Here is a 14,891-nt window from a genome sequence, read left to right as displayed (position 1 = left end):
ACTTTGGGTAGGAACTTGTGAACATTAGAAAGACAGGGCATCATTACAATACACTGGACATTTAGGGGAGCAAGGAAAAGTGACAGCTTGTTTAATGCATGAGATGTTCCTGGCATTTCGCTAGAGTGATGTTAGGTCAAGCTTTCAGTTATGCTTGTCTACTTCCTTCCATTTGGCTCTATGTCTCTAGTATAAGCTGCTGGTTCCTGCAGCCTGGGTGCATTTTCTTCCAAACTCTCTCACACAGCCTTTCGCTTCTGTCATATGAGTCCCTGAGCTTCTTTGCAGTCAGATTTTTCCCCAAAGAAACCATTTATTTAATGAGTACAAATTTCATAAGTACAAGTTTAGGAATATAGTGATTCTTCCCATCATACTCACCCTCCCACCCCACCTCCTCTCTCTCCAATTCCAAGTCCCATTCTCCATTAAGAAAAACAACAACAACAACAACCAAAAAAAAAAAAAACTGTTCCTCAACAGTTAAGACAGGTGTATTCAAGTCATTGCTTCTCAAAGTGTCAATTTTACTTCTACGGATTTCCTGTTAGTTATCACAGATCAGGGAGAACATATGGTATTTGTCCCTTTGGGACTGGCTTATTTCACTAAGTATGATGTTTTCCAGATTCATCCATTTTGTTGCAAATGGCTGGATTTTATTTCTTCTACTGCTGTGTAGTATTCCATAGAGTACATATCCCATAATTTCTTTATCCAGTCTTCAGTTGACGAGCATTTAGGCTGATTCCATGTCTTAGCTATTGTGAATTGAGCTGCAATAAACTGAGGGTACAAATAACTTTTATTTACTGATTTCATTTCTTTTGGGTAAATTCCCAGGATTGGGTGGCTGGTCATATGGTAGGTCTATATTCAGATTTCTGAGATATTTCCAAATGGATATCCACAGCAGTTTTACCAGTTTATGTTCTCTCCAACAGTGGATTAGTGTGTTTGTTCCCCACATCCCTACAAGCATTTGTTGTTCATTGATATCTGTGTGAAAGCCATTCTAACTGGGATGAGGTAAAAGCTCATTGTGTTTTTCATTTGCATTTCCCTGATGGCTAGTGATCCTGAGTGTTTTTTCATGTGTCTGTTGGCCATTTGGATTTCCTCTTCTGAAAAACTTCTGTTTAAGTCCTTGGCCCATTTCTTAACTGAGTTACTCATTTTGTTGTTGTGGAGTTTCTTGATCTCTTTATATATTCTAGTTATTAATCCTTTATAAGTTGCATTGTTTGCAAATAATTTCTCTCATTCTGTCAGTTGCCTCTTCACTTTCTTGAGTGTTTCTTTTGCAGTACAGAAGCTTCTCAACTTGATGTACTCTCCTTTGTTGATTTTGGCTTTGATTGCCCATGCCTCTGGAGTCTCTTCCAAGAAATCTTTGCATGTGCCAATGTCTTGTAGGGTTTCCCTAATATTCTCTAGTAATCTGATGGTATCAGGTAATAGATTTCGGTCTTTAGTCCATTTTGAGTGGATTTTTGTGTAAGGTGTAAGCTAGGGATCCTGCTTCATACTCCTGTATGTGGAAATCCAGTTTTCCCAGCACCATTTGTTGAAGAGACTATCCTTGCTCCAGGGATTGGTTTTAGCTCCTTGGTCAAATATAAGTTGGTTGTAGATGCTTGAATTGATTTCTGGTGTTTCTATTCTGTTCCATTGGTCTATCCATCTGTTTTTGTAGCAGTACCAGGCTTATTTGATTATAATTGCCTTGTAGTATGTTTTGATGTCTGGTATTGTGGTAATTCCAGCTTTGTTTTTCTTGTATAAGATTGCTTTAGCTCTTTGCGGTCCCCTGTGTTTCCATATGAACTTCAACATCATTTTTCTCAATCTAAGAACAATGTCCTTGGTATTTTGATTGGCATTGCATTGAATCTGTAAATTGCTTTTGGAGGAATGAATTTTTTTAAAAAGATTTATTTATTTATTTATTTGAAAGTCAGAGTTACACAGAGAGAGGAGAGGCAGAGAAAGAAAGAGAGAGATCTTCCATCCCATGGTTCACTCCCCAACCAGCCACAATAGCTGGAGCTGTACCCATCTGAAGCCATTAGCCAGGAGTTTTTCCCAGGTCCCCCACGTGGGTGCAGGGGCCCAAGGACTTGGGCCATCTTCTACTGCTTTCCCAGGCCATTCCGGAGAGCTAGATCGGAAGTGGAGTAGCCAGGTCTCAAACCAGTGCACATATGAGATGCCGGCACGGCACTTCAGGCCAGGGCGTTAACCTGCTGCGCCGCAGTGCCAGCTGCAGAGAGAGAGCTCTTTCATTCACTGGCTTACTCTCCAAATGGACACAGCACCTGGAGCTGTGCCAATCCAAAGCCAAGATCCAGGAGCTTCTTCTGGGTCCCCCACATGGTTGCAGAGGCCAAGGACTTGGCCATCTTCTCCTTTCCCATGCCATAGTAGAGAGCTGGATTGGAAATGGATCAGCCTGATTTTGAGCCTGTGCCCATATGGAATGCTGGCACTACAGGTTGTGGCTTTACCCACTATGCCACAGTGCTGGAAAGAATGGACATTTTGATGATACTGATTCTTCCAATCTATGAACATGGAAGATTTTTCAATTTTTTTGTCTTCTTCTACTTCTTTAACATTTTATAATTCTCATCATAGAGATCTTTGAATCCTTTGTTAAATTTATTCCAAGGTATTTGATTTTTTTTCTAGCTGTTGTGAATGGGATCGATCTTAGAAGTTCATTTTCAGCTGTGGCATTGTCTGTCTATACAAAGGCTGTTGATTTTTGTGTATTTTATTTTATATCCTGCTACTTTACCAAACTCTTCTATGAGTTTCAATAGTCTCTTAGTGGAGTCTTTTGGATCCCCTATATATAGAATCATTTCATCTGCAAATCAGGATAGTTTTTGCAGTCAGATTTAATGATCTCTGCTGTACCAATCGATGAATGGGTAAAAAAAGAACTGACTGCCTTATCCTACCTCAAACTGGCACAACCTAATCAGGAATGCAACTAGAAACAATTGGATTCAGAAGAGGCAAGAGTAGAAAAAGATGCCTTTGTTGTTAAACAGACCTAAATTTGCATTTCAGTGTTACCACTTACAATGTGACATGCTTTATTTCTTGGCTTTTCATTTTGCTTAGATATACAGCAAGTATGATGACATTACTTTTTCTTCATGGTTAGATTATAAATATTCAGAATGCTCAGTGTATAGAACTACAACTATTACTAGCATTGTGGTAATTATTTTAACTACATTTCAATTTCTGAGGGCCAGTGTCTCATGTGAACCTCCTACTATACCAGGGTATTAAGGTAAGATGGGAGTGTCTATCACATTTTGCAGATGAGGACACTGAGGACCAACAAACCTAAACGAATTACCTGTGCTCACATAGGTCACAAGGAGCAATATGTCATTTGTGCAGGTCTCTTTGATTGCACAACTTATTCTCTTCTCTGTCTCATATATTTATGTACCCCTTAACCCCAACACTGGAACTGGTCCATAAGAAGGTAGACACTCAAATAATCCAGTTTCTCTATTGATTTTTTTGAAAACTGAAAACCTCTATTCCCTTTTTTCTACACTTATCACACCTCGACTCCCTGTACCTTTCTAAGAGATCCTTTTCTCTTTGTAAACATCCCCAAATTGCGAATGTTTCCACACCCCATTCAGATACCTGTTCAATCCATGGAGGAAACCATCCTTCCCTGAAAGGCATATTAAGGGTACTTCTTGGGGGCCAGCGCTGTGGTGCAGTGGGTTAACACCCTGGCCTGAAGCACCGGCATCCCATATGGGTGCCAGTTCAAGACCTGGCTCCTCCACTTCCAATCCAGCTCTCTGCTATGGCCTGGGAAAGCAGTAGAAGATGGCCCAAGTCCTTGGGTCCCTGCACCCACATGGGAGACCCAGAGGAGGCTCCTGTCTCCTGGCTTTGAATCAGCGCAGCTCTGGCCATTTTGGCCAATTGGAGAGTGACCCATCGGATGGAAGACCTCTCTCTCTCTCTCTCTCTCTCTCTGGTTCTGCTTCTCTCTCTCTCCCTCCCTCCCTCCCTCCTTCTTCTCTCTCTGTGTGTAACTCTGACTTTCAAATAAATAAATAAATCTTTAAAAAAAGGGGGCTGGGGTGGGGTGGGTCTTTCTGGTTGTCAGGATTGCAAGACCCAAAGAGAAAGAGTCTGTAGTTCCATGAGCTGTCCATGGTCCTGGAATGATCACCTCAAAGCTACAGAGGCAATGAAAACCTTGTTTTGTGCTACAGTCGTCAACCTTGATCGACAGATACACTGGGAATAGACTCTGGTTTGAAAATCTAGTTGATAATTCCCTGTAAATTGATCTGTCATGCTTTTTTAAGTCTGTGTGTTCATGAAAACAGTTTTTAAATTTGCCTTGTGTGTGGATGTGCACGTTGGTATCCCCCTTGACTCCTCCAAAATGTCGCAAATAACTTTCCTTGAATTTACCAATTTACAGGATTAATGTGCTTCTCTCTAGACACCTGTGCCCTAGATAGATTCCAGCCAGAATAGCTTTCTCCATTCTTAAACCCTGACCTATTTTTTAGGAAAAGGAGGCCTTGGTTTTAGGTCACTCCCAATGGGAGTATCTAGGGTGTTAAGCTAACTCTTGGCTTTGTTTTATCATGCAGTTGTGTGGAAGAGTACAAGCTGGCTCCAGATGGAAAATCCTGCCTAATGCTCTCAGATGTCTGTGAGGGCCCCAAGTGCCTCAAATCTGACTCCAAATTCAACGATACCCTATTTGGAGAGATGCTACATGGTTACAACAACCGGACCCAGCATGTGAACCAAGGCCAAGTCTTCCAGATGACCTTTAGGTATGGGGAAGACACCTGCATGTTGCTGGTCTAAGTTACTGACCCAAAGCTGTGCATGATGCAATGGAGATCTGTTGTATAGGCCAATATTTTCCCAAGCTTACTGATAAACTCCCAAGGAGTGTTAGAAGTCAGAACCAATCATTTCATGGGTTCCTTTTCCACTGACCTCGCATTTATTTTTTTCTTCCTTCCCATTTTCTCAACTCTATCCACATATTTTAAATGCAATCTTAAATCATCTTGTAAGTATAGTTAATAGAATTTTAAAATTTGTAATTAATCTTTCAGTCTATTAAAATATAAATGTTCTATGTATGCTATTCAGGCAGTTCAAAAATAAAGATACTTAATGAAGTAGAAAATAAAAATCTCATCATCCAGAAATATAAAAAATTAATATTTTCCAGAACAGTCTTCAAACACCTTCCTTCCTCTCTTTTCCTTTCTGCATATTTATCTGTTAACACACACACACACACACACTCACACTCAGTAAATTTGCCTATAAATTGCCTTTTTTCAAGAAATGTCAGACTGTTTTCCTTTCAGTACATTCAAAAGTACATGAGAAATCAAATATGAAAGGAAACACTCATAAAATGAGAGATACCAAAATGATGACTAGGTCGGCCAGATTATATGAAAATTAGAAATTCAAGCTAATGGTTAGAGCTTCCTTGGATAGCTGAAGAAACTAGTGCTGTTATACTTGGAGAAGAAAGAAATTTCACGGGATTTCTTTATGCCTAAAGATCTGAAATGTCATAAAATCGTGAGAGAAGACTTATTACATGTATAAGAAAGGATTCTCCTTTTTAAAAAATATACTTTGGAGCTGGTGCCGCGGCTCACTAGGCTAATCCTCCGCCTTGTGGCGCCAGCACACCGGGTTCTAGTCCCGGTCAGGGCGCCAGATTCTGTCCCGGTTGCCCCTCTTCCAGGCCAGCTCTCTGCTGTGGCCAGGGAGTGCAGTGGAGGATGGCCCAGGTGCTTGGGCCCTGCACCCCATGGGAGACCAGGATAAGTACCTGGCTCCTGCCATCGGATCAGCGCGGTGCACTGGCTGCAGCGCGCCAGCCACGGCGGCCACTGGAGGGTGAACCAATGGCAAAAGGAAGACCTTTCTTTCTGTCTCTCTCTCTCACTGTCCACTCTGCCTGTCAAAAAAAAAAAAAAAAAAAAACTTTGGACAGCCTTTCATGAAAGAGAAATATTATATTATCACAAAACATGACCTCACCATCTGAAGACATGTAAATAAACCTCAAAATCAGGCCTAGTAAGAGATCACTATTAGAGTCATCATTGTCTATGGTCTTTCATCTTATTAAGAGTAGTTGTAATTGTAGGAAGGCAATAATGGCCATCACTTGTCAAGAATTACAATATGTGAAGCTCTTTACTACTACTACTACTAGTAATAGTAGTAATAACAACAGCAGCAGCAACAAAAATGATGGTCACTGACATTAACTAAGCACACGCTAAAGGTACTCTTAGCACTTTCATCATCTCTGAACTTTCATGATCCTCACAGTAGTCTTATGAGGCAGAGACAGTCATTCTATTTACACAGATGAAAGTTAGGAACTTAAAGCAACTTCCCAAAGATCCCCTCTAAGAAATGAGAAAGGTTAAGATAATGCCATTTTAGCTTCATTTGTAGAACCTCTGAGGAATTAGGGCCACCATTTTATAATCGAAAAGTCAAAACTAGAGATATTGAGTGACTTTCTCAATGTTACCAACCAGTGAGAGTTAGAGTTGGTGTTCAGCTATAGTCTGGATAATGCTAAAGCCTTACTTGTACCTTTTAATTCAACATACTTACTCATTTTATAGAATACAAATGAAGATATGAATTCCCTAAGATATTAATTCATTCTTATGGTCAGCACTTGCTCTTTGAGTATTTCCTAAGTCTCAGGAACTCCGTTGGTTTCTGAAGATACAATGGAAAATGAGAAGCAAATGGCCCCAGAGCCTCTGGCACTTCAGTATCATTGAATATGGGCATCTTATATATTTACTTAATTTAACTTAATGAAGTAGAGATACAGGGTTTCAGTGAGGCAATCAACAGTGGGATCCAATTTAGTTGGAACAGAATGATGGGGGTGTAGCTGTTGGATAAGATAGAAGTAGTAAGACTCTGAAGTCTACTGTTCAGATGAAGTGTGATTTAGCTAATACATGGAAGAAGAGTAGGAGTTAGCATTGAAAAGGGGTTCAAGCAGAGACAGATGCTCCAACAAGAAGAAAAACTTAATTGGTTTTTTTGAAATGAAAAAGTCTGGTATACATGATGCTGAGCAAGTCAGGGGACATCAGTGGGACATGAAGCTGGAGCAGTAAGAAGTGGCAGAACATGGGGGTCTTAAGAATAAGTCTTTATTATAACAACAATGAGAGGAATCTTAAATGCTTAGAGGAGGGGAGCATGCCATGATTGTATTGGACTTTTCAACCTCATCATTGCTGTGTGGGAATTAGATTTCAATGAGGGTGGCATGGGAGAGAGAAGAAATGGGTGTCATTTGGTGTCTCTTGTAGAAGCTATATGAATATTTCGGTGTCTTTGACCAAATTGATGGAAATAATATTGTAGAGAAAAGAGGATTTGGAGAGATAGCTGCATGGCCCATTGAGCAGATACAAGCAAAAATATGTATGAGAGAGGATTCAAGAAATGATTGGCTTGGGACATGCTCAATCGGACTTGCCCCAAATGGTAGAGTCCAATTCAATCCCATCAAGGTGGCATGTACCAATGCCATCTCACTAGTCCAGGTGATCAATTTCAGTTCACAATTGATCACACTGATATGTCTAAAAGTCAAAGGGATCACACAAACAAGACTCGTGTCTGCAAATACTAACTGATAGAATAAAAAAGGGAGAGAATGATCCAACATGGGAAGCGAGATACACAGCAGACTCATAGAATGGCAGATGTCCTAAACAGCACTCTGGCCTCAGAATCAGCCCTTAAGGCATTCAGATATTCCTGAAAAGCCCATGATAGTATTTCAGGCATGGAAAGCCAAGACACTCTGGCAAAAACAAAAAAAAAAAAAAACAAAAAAAAACCACCCACAAACCACTAAATGAAAGATCTTAGCAAGTGAGATCCCAGTGGAAAGAATGGGTCATCAAAGAAGGAGGTACCTTTCTCTAAAGGGAGGAGAGAACTTCCACTTTGACTATGACCTTGTCTAAACAAGATTGAAGTCGGCGAACTCAAAAGGCTTCCATAGCCTTGGCAGCTCATGACAAGAGCCTCGGGTGATTACTGACGCGTAAACAAGAGTGTCAATTTGTTAAGTCAACAACAGGAGTCACTGTGCACTTACTCCTCATGTAGGATCTCTGTCCTTAATCTGCTGTACATTGTGATTTAATGCTATAACTAGTACTCAAACAGTATTTTTCACTTTGTGTTTCTATGGGGGTGCAAACTGTTGAAATCTTTACTTAATATATTTGCTAAACTGATCTTCTGTATATAAAAATAATTGAAAATGAATCTTGACATGAATGGAAGGGGAGAGGTAGTGGGAGAGGGGAGGGTTGCAGGTGGGAGGGAAGTTATGGGGTAGGAAAAGCCATTGTAATCCATAAGCTGTACTTTGGAAATTTATATTCATTAAATAAAAGTTAAAAAAAGAAATGATTGGCAGCCAGAAAGCTACTACTTTGCAGAATTAGATCTTCCAGTTCCCAGCAAAGTGTTCGTTGTACTATTCATTTGTTGAAGCAGACATAGAATGCAACTTTGTTGGAAAAGCTTTAGGAGAAATTTAAGGATAATCTGAATTAACTACTACTCAATGCTGAAATTCTCTGATAATAGCTTTATACACTTCTAATACTCTATGAAACTGTCTTGAACATCATCTTAGAATAATGCTGCTTAGAATCCAACAGAAAAAAATAGAACTTGTCCATTTTATTTGGGGAAGGAACTTGCAGACTTGACAGATGACACAATTGCAAAATAATAAGAAAATTTAATTTGCAAAACGCTGTTCTAAAGAATGCCAATGTTGCCAGAGTTACCCTGTGAAGCCATTTGAAAGGAGGGAGAGGGAAGGATAAAAGGCTTCATTGAGGACAAGTCTTGCCAGTTAGAGTTTGAAGTGATAGCAAAGACTAGTACCTCTTGGGAGAGAGATAAGAGCTATAAAGACATGTCCCTGTCCAGCAAGGAACCTACCTAGTCCCAGACAGGTGGGTAAGTAAGAGTGGGAGTCAGAAAAGCAGGCCTGGCTTCCTATACCAGCCCCACCCATTGTACACATAATCCCCCTGCCTCACCTGATATTTTATGAGATTCCAGCCATTCTGATAACTATATTGCATGATTGATATACTTTGATTTCTCATGGCAATCATCCTTGCAGCTGGTGTAAGACACACAATCGCATATACTAGTTCTCATTCGCTTGTGTGGAGATAGGAAGATCCCATAGGCAGTAAGATGCTAGATCCTGAAGGGACTTCCTGGAATACTGGGATTTCATTTTACTTTTGGGGAAGGAACTTGGTCACAAAGCATGTTGTTGCAGGCCTAGCCCAGGATCTGAGATTTCCTGGTAGCCAACATGCTTATCACCCTTCCCACAGCTAACAGACTTGTCTGTAAGAAAGAGTGTGGCACATTAAGGACTGGCCCGGTCATGCCCAAACCCAGAGGGAATTTTAGCCCCATCAGAAGTCATCAGTCTGTGTAAAAACTCTGCCATCCCCTCAACCCCTTAACCTTGAGTCGTGTCTGAATAACCAGGGTCTGTGCCTGCCCTGTTTTGCTCATGGAGGGGAATATAATGAACGGAGCAGGCTTTTCTCTTCTGATGACAGCCACAGGATTTAGGGAACTCCCCAGACTATCATTATATTAGAGTAACCTGTTTTATTAAAACTCTGTCATCCTTGGCTTCAGTTAAACTTTCTTTGCAATTATTTCCATCCCCAGATCATGTCACCTCTTGAAGCCACATGCTAAGTTTCTGACTCCCCACTGTGGGAAGGCAAGCCACTTCTGATGAGTCTAAATTTATCTTTTTCAAGTCTCCTTTTCTGAAACCCAGAAGGGGGGAAGCTGTAGCTCCTTTGTCCTCCAAGTTCCAGAAGGCCTGCAAGTTTCTCAGTATCAAAGGCAGTTGTCATTTCTCGCCGCCTCCTCCTCTCCCTTCCTCCAAGCAATCTCCGGTCCAGCCTTGAGAGTAGCCAGCAGGCACTGCCTCCAGCCGTCCTGCCATATGCTCCGTTTCCTCATGACTGCCTGTCCTGGGATATCCAAATCTGTACCAGCTAAGGAGTGTCCGTGGACAGCCACAGCTCCGCTCTGCTCCCCCTCCTCCTGCCCAGCTAACCACACCTAGAAACTGCTCACAGGAGAGAGGTCTGCATGTTCATCTCATCTCTCGAATCACTGTGAAAGCCCAAACTGCATGTCTGCTTTACAGAAAGCTTTAGAATGTAAAGTTTTTGAACTAGATGAGGATTTTAAGATTAATAAGTTCAGGGCTGGTGTTGAGATGCAGAGGGGTAAGCCACCACCTGCAATGCCCACAATCCGATATAGGTGCCAGTGCCTCCGGCTGTTCAGCTTCTCATCTAGCTCGCTGCTAATGCACCTGGGAAAGCAGCAGAGGATGGACCAAATACTTGGGACTCTCCCATCCACACGGGAAGCCCAAATGGAGTTCTGGGCTCTTGGCTTCAGCCAGGCCTAACTTAGGCCGTTGTAACCATTTAGAGGGTAAAACAGTGCATGGAAGATCTCTCACTCTTCCTCTCCCCTTCTCTCCCTCTCTCTCTCTCTGTTACTCTTTCCAATAAATAAGTCAATATCAAAAAAATAAGAAGAAGAAGAAGAAGTTCAAAACCAAGGCTTTGTTGTACAGGAGAAACTGAGGTCCAGGAAAGGATTTAACCAGTCCAGGCCTCACAGTGCTCTGGGACTCCTTGGGAAATGAGAGTGGGATTTCCTGACTCCCACCTGAACTCCCTTGGTTCCTGATTCTGTGATAAGGGAAATAGGAAACGTCTTCATGTTCTGTATTAGCTTGCAGTTAGGATAGCCACATGTTCCATTCCTGCTCTCGGCAGAGAGGAAGAACCCAAGTGCCAAGGGAGAATGCCAAGTTCCTAAAGAGAGATCTCAAGTAAAAGTTATCCATAGGAAACCACCTCTTCTGGCTACTGCATAAAGGCTGTGGTCTGTGTGTTGGGGGCTGAGATGTAGAGATGTTTAGTACCCATGGCCAGCCCAAGGGTTATATACCACGTGTGTGAAGATTAAGCATGGTGCATATTGGAGATTCACACATAAACAGGCATGGTAAGAACAGCAAAGGGAAAAAGTTCGAGAGACAAAAAAAAAAGTAAATGCAATAGAGGAGGCCCTGAAGAAGAGTCAGAGTAAAAGAATTCAAAAGAGACAGAAAACTGAGAAGAGAGCTAAAAAGACAAAAAGATAGAAGGCAAAGGGCAGGGAGTGGAGAAGGTGTGAATGGTGCAAGTGTTAAGGGAGAAACCTAAATTTATAGAGAAGAAAGAATCCAGAGATTATACAAAAGTCAAAGTATAGTTTGATCCCAGGAAGGGAATACGGATGGTTTTTGGCGACTGGGTGGTACTGACAAGAGAGCATTGGATTAGGAGTTAGGTTCAAATGAACACGAAGAGACATAAAAGCCGCTGGTAAAATATCCAGTGCTATTCTGATGCGCAGTGTTGGTCTTCGTGATCCATGCAGGGTCACTATCAGAATCCCCTTCTCTTATCTCTTGATCAGTGGGGGAATAGCAGAGTGTTGGAACCAGATAAACTCATCAAAACTTGGTGGTATTTGATGCTTATTTATTTGTGTTTTATAGACACTCCCCAATCCATCCTACTTCATTCTTGCAAAGAAGAAAGGTCAACTTAGGCTATAGGCTATAGGGATTTAGATAAACATCAGTCAAGAGCTGTTATTGAGCCTGGAGTCTCAGAAATGGCAGTGAGGGGTAGTTGCTTAGGAATGAGGTCTGAGCAAATTACAATGGTAGATTTTGCAAAACCCTCATAAGAAATAAGAGAGTCCCACTGGCAGCCAACATTTGCTTATAAGCCTTCAAGAATAACCTACAAAGAGCATGAGGCACTTAGGAGTGTTTTACTAGAAAGTCACTTTTCAATCTGGTCTGCTTATCAGATGTGCATATTGTAAAGCAGAAGAGGACAGTTTGGGGTAAGATGTGGAATTTCAGGATTTGGCACCCACAGCCCACGCCTGGCAAGACAGAAGGGCTCTCTGTAAGGATTCTAGGAAAGCTGGTCTTCCTTAGTTGCCACTAACGAAGTTCCCAAGCTCAGGATACGGAGTCAGATTTTTTTTTTTTTAAGTAGCCTGCAAAGCTGTCTGGCCTATAGTTTCTCTAGTGCCTTCCTGGGGGAAGGTTAATTCTACTTGCTATTTTTGAACCTTCCCTTCTCTCTATTACTCCCTTTTTTCTCTTTTTCCCCTTGAATCATATGTATATCTTTTGTACTTCTAGTCCTGTATCACCTACTTTATATGTTTTCTCGTTTGGTCATTCCAGTACCTATTGTAAAGCAGTTGCTACAAATTGAAGGTATTAGAAAGGATGCATTAGTTTATGCCTTGCAGACAACTTCAAAACCCCAGCAGCAAGATGTGAAGGTGCATATGTGTTGATCATACCACATGCCTTTCACAGGGGCCCTGGTCATTCTGGTACATGGGAACCTGAGCTTCTGGGAAAATCATCTTTCTATGCTACTGGGAATGCTGTAATAGGGGTAAAGAAACTCGAATCTTATAACTCTCTCCTAGAGGTGATCTTCTTCTGTTTCATTGGTCACATCAGGTCCCGTGGCCAACTCAGAATTGGGCATGCAATCCTATCAGGTGCTGCAAAGCAGAAACAGAAATGTTGGGGAACTCAATAATGTCTACTGCACCAAAATACCTAGATGTTAAGCTAATTAGCCCGATAGACAAACAGCTAAAGAAATGTTAAGTTCCTGAGTTAACACTAATGCCCATTCAGCAATTATGCCTCCCAGGGGTCCAGAATCCCCTCATTTCATATCATCATCTCAGAACTGTAATGTTCTCTTATCCATTTCCTTCCTTTTATTTCCCTCCCCCCCAAAACCAGAATTTATCACTGAAAGAACTTTGGAGAACAGTTTATATAAATACTCCCAGACTGTTTAAGAAAATTGCATAAATTCATATAACTAGTAAATGAATACTCTGGAACTGAACCCCAAGTCTCTTGGTCTGTGCTAGAGCCACTCTGGAGGCTTAGAGATGTGGAATATGACTCCTACAGAGGTACCCCAAGGCCAAAGTCCCACAGAGAATTAGTGGCAGAGCTAAGCCTGGAAGCTGATTGTCTGAGCTCTCAAACCTGGGTGATTTCTGGAAGCCCATGAATTCATTGTGACAAGAGAAAGTGAAGAAGGCTAGTGGTTAGTGAGATTATTAATTAAAAGGAGACATTAGCTTCTGATTTTTTAGGCCATTCCTGAGCTTCTCTATGCAGTAATATCTCAGCTCTCAGAAAAATCTTCAGCTTACCACATGGAGACACTAAAATTTTGTCCCTTCTCATTGGTGAGATCATGGAAGTGGACTGAGGACAGCAGTTGGAGGCTGGATCAGTGGAGTTGAGAGACCAATTTTTCTGGGGTTCTGAGTCCTGGTCTAACTGCGGATGGATCTACTTTTTGTGTGTCCAGTTTTCTGTACTTTCCTGACACCTTGTACAGGACTCAAGGCTGATGTGAGGTGGATTATAGAACCTGGAATCAGAAGCTGGTTTTATGGTTTCTTTTTTAAGAAGAAGATTTTATATATTTATTTGAAGGGCAGAGTTACAGAGAGTGAGAGACAGACAGACAGAAATTTTCTGTCTGCTCATTCACTCCCCAAAATGGCTGCAATAGCCAGAACCATGCTTATCCAAAGCCAGGAGCCAGGAACTTCTTCCAGGCCTCCCATAAGGGTGCCATCCTTGGCCCATCCTCCTTAGCAGGGAGCTGGAATGGAAGTGGAGCAGCCAGGACTTGAACTAACACCAGTTTTACCCACTATGCTATAGTGCCAGCCCCTTATGTTCTTTTTTAAAAATACTTCATTGAATCGTGACTGACGTAAATAACTACATATGTAATATATAGAATTTAATGAACTTAGGGATATGTATATATATCAATGAAACCATCACCACCATAAGTGCTATAGATGTATCTAGCATCTCCCAAAGTTTTCTCCTACTCCTTTATTTAATTGTGGTAAGAAAAGTCTGAGTGTACCTTACAATACTATTAGCTATTGGCACTTTGCTATACCACAGATTTCCAAGACGTACTCATTTCACATAACCAAAATTTTGTGCATTTTAGCTTTCACCTCCCTTTTCCCTCTTCCACCCAGCTTCTGCAACCATTCTTCCACTCTCTTCTTCACGTTTCCAATCCTATTCTGACATTTCTGGCAGTATTGTCCTTGATCATCCTCCCCTCTGGTTTCTGTTCCTCTTCTGTAATTAAGAAAGTTATACAGATCGCAAATGATGAGGCCTTCTGACCATCAGTACATACAGTCCTCTTCCTGTTCAAACCTCATGGCCAGGGAGGGGCTTAGGGAAACCCTTCCCGTCCATCTTAAGGTCACCTGGGGCTGCTCTAAGACATGCTATATTTTCACAGATAAGTGGTCTGGGAAAGTGAATTTTCACCAGTATTCTCAGGCAGCTCAGATGAGCCAACAACCTTCCAATAACATGACCTGGTGTCTGAGAGGCCAGGCCGTGGGGTCAGAGTCCCTTTTGCCAATTGCCAATTGTATAATCACAGGCACACTGTTTAATGAAACCTCAGCTTCTGCATCTCTGAATTGGAATGATAATACCTAGTTCCTGGTGTTGTTGATGTGGGCAATGAATTTATTAATTTTTAATCCAGGTTTTTGTCCCCTGTAGTGATAGAAATACTAAGCAGAGACTGGTATTGTGTGCAAAT

General features: G+C 41.5%; 1 protein-coding gene across 10 annotated transcripts in view; it reads left to right on the top strand.

Annotated features, from left to right (window-relative positions):
* ASTN2 (astrotactin 2) overlaps positions 1-14,891 on the top strand; it is a 1,032,549-nt gene that overhangs the window by 665,288 nt on the left and 352,370 nt on the right. For all 10 annotated transcript variants that reach the window (XM_070066427.1, XM_070066421.1, XM_070066416.1 and 7 more), the window contains one exon: positions 4,656-4,844. In XM_070066427.1, the coding sequence (XP_069922528.1) occupies positions 4,656-4,844 (189 nt within the window). The remainder of the gene's footprint in view (positions 1-4,655; positions 4,845-14,891) is intronic.

This window comes from Oryctolagus cuniculus, chromosome 1 (genome assembly GCF_964237555.1).
Source record: "Oryctolagus cuniculus chromosome 1, mOryCun1.1, whole genome shotgun sequence".
NCBI classification, from domain to species: Eukaryota; Metazoa; Chordata; class Mammalia; order Lagomorpha; family Leporidae; genus Oryctolagus; species Oryctolagus cuniculus.
This window is presented reverse-complemented; position numbering and strand designations above follow the sequence as displayed.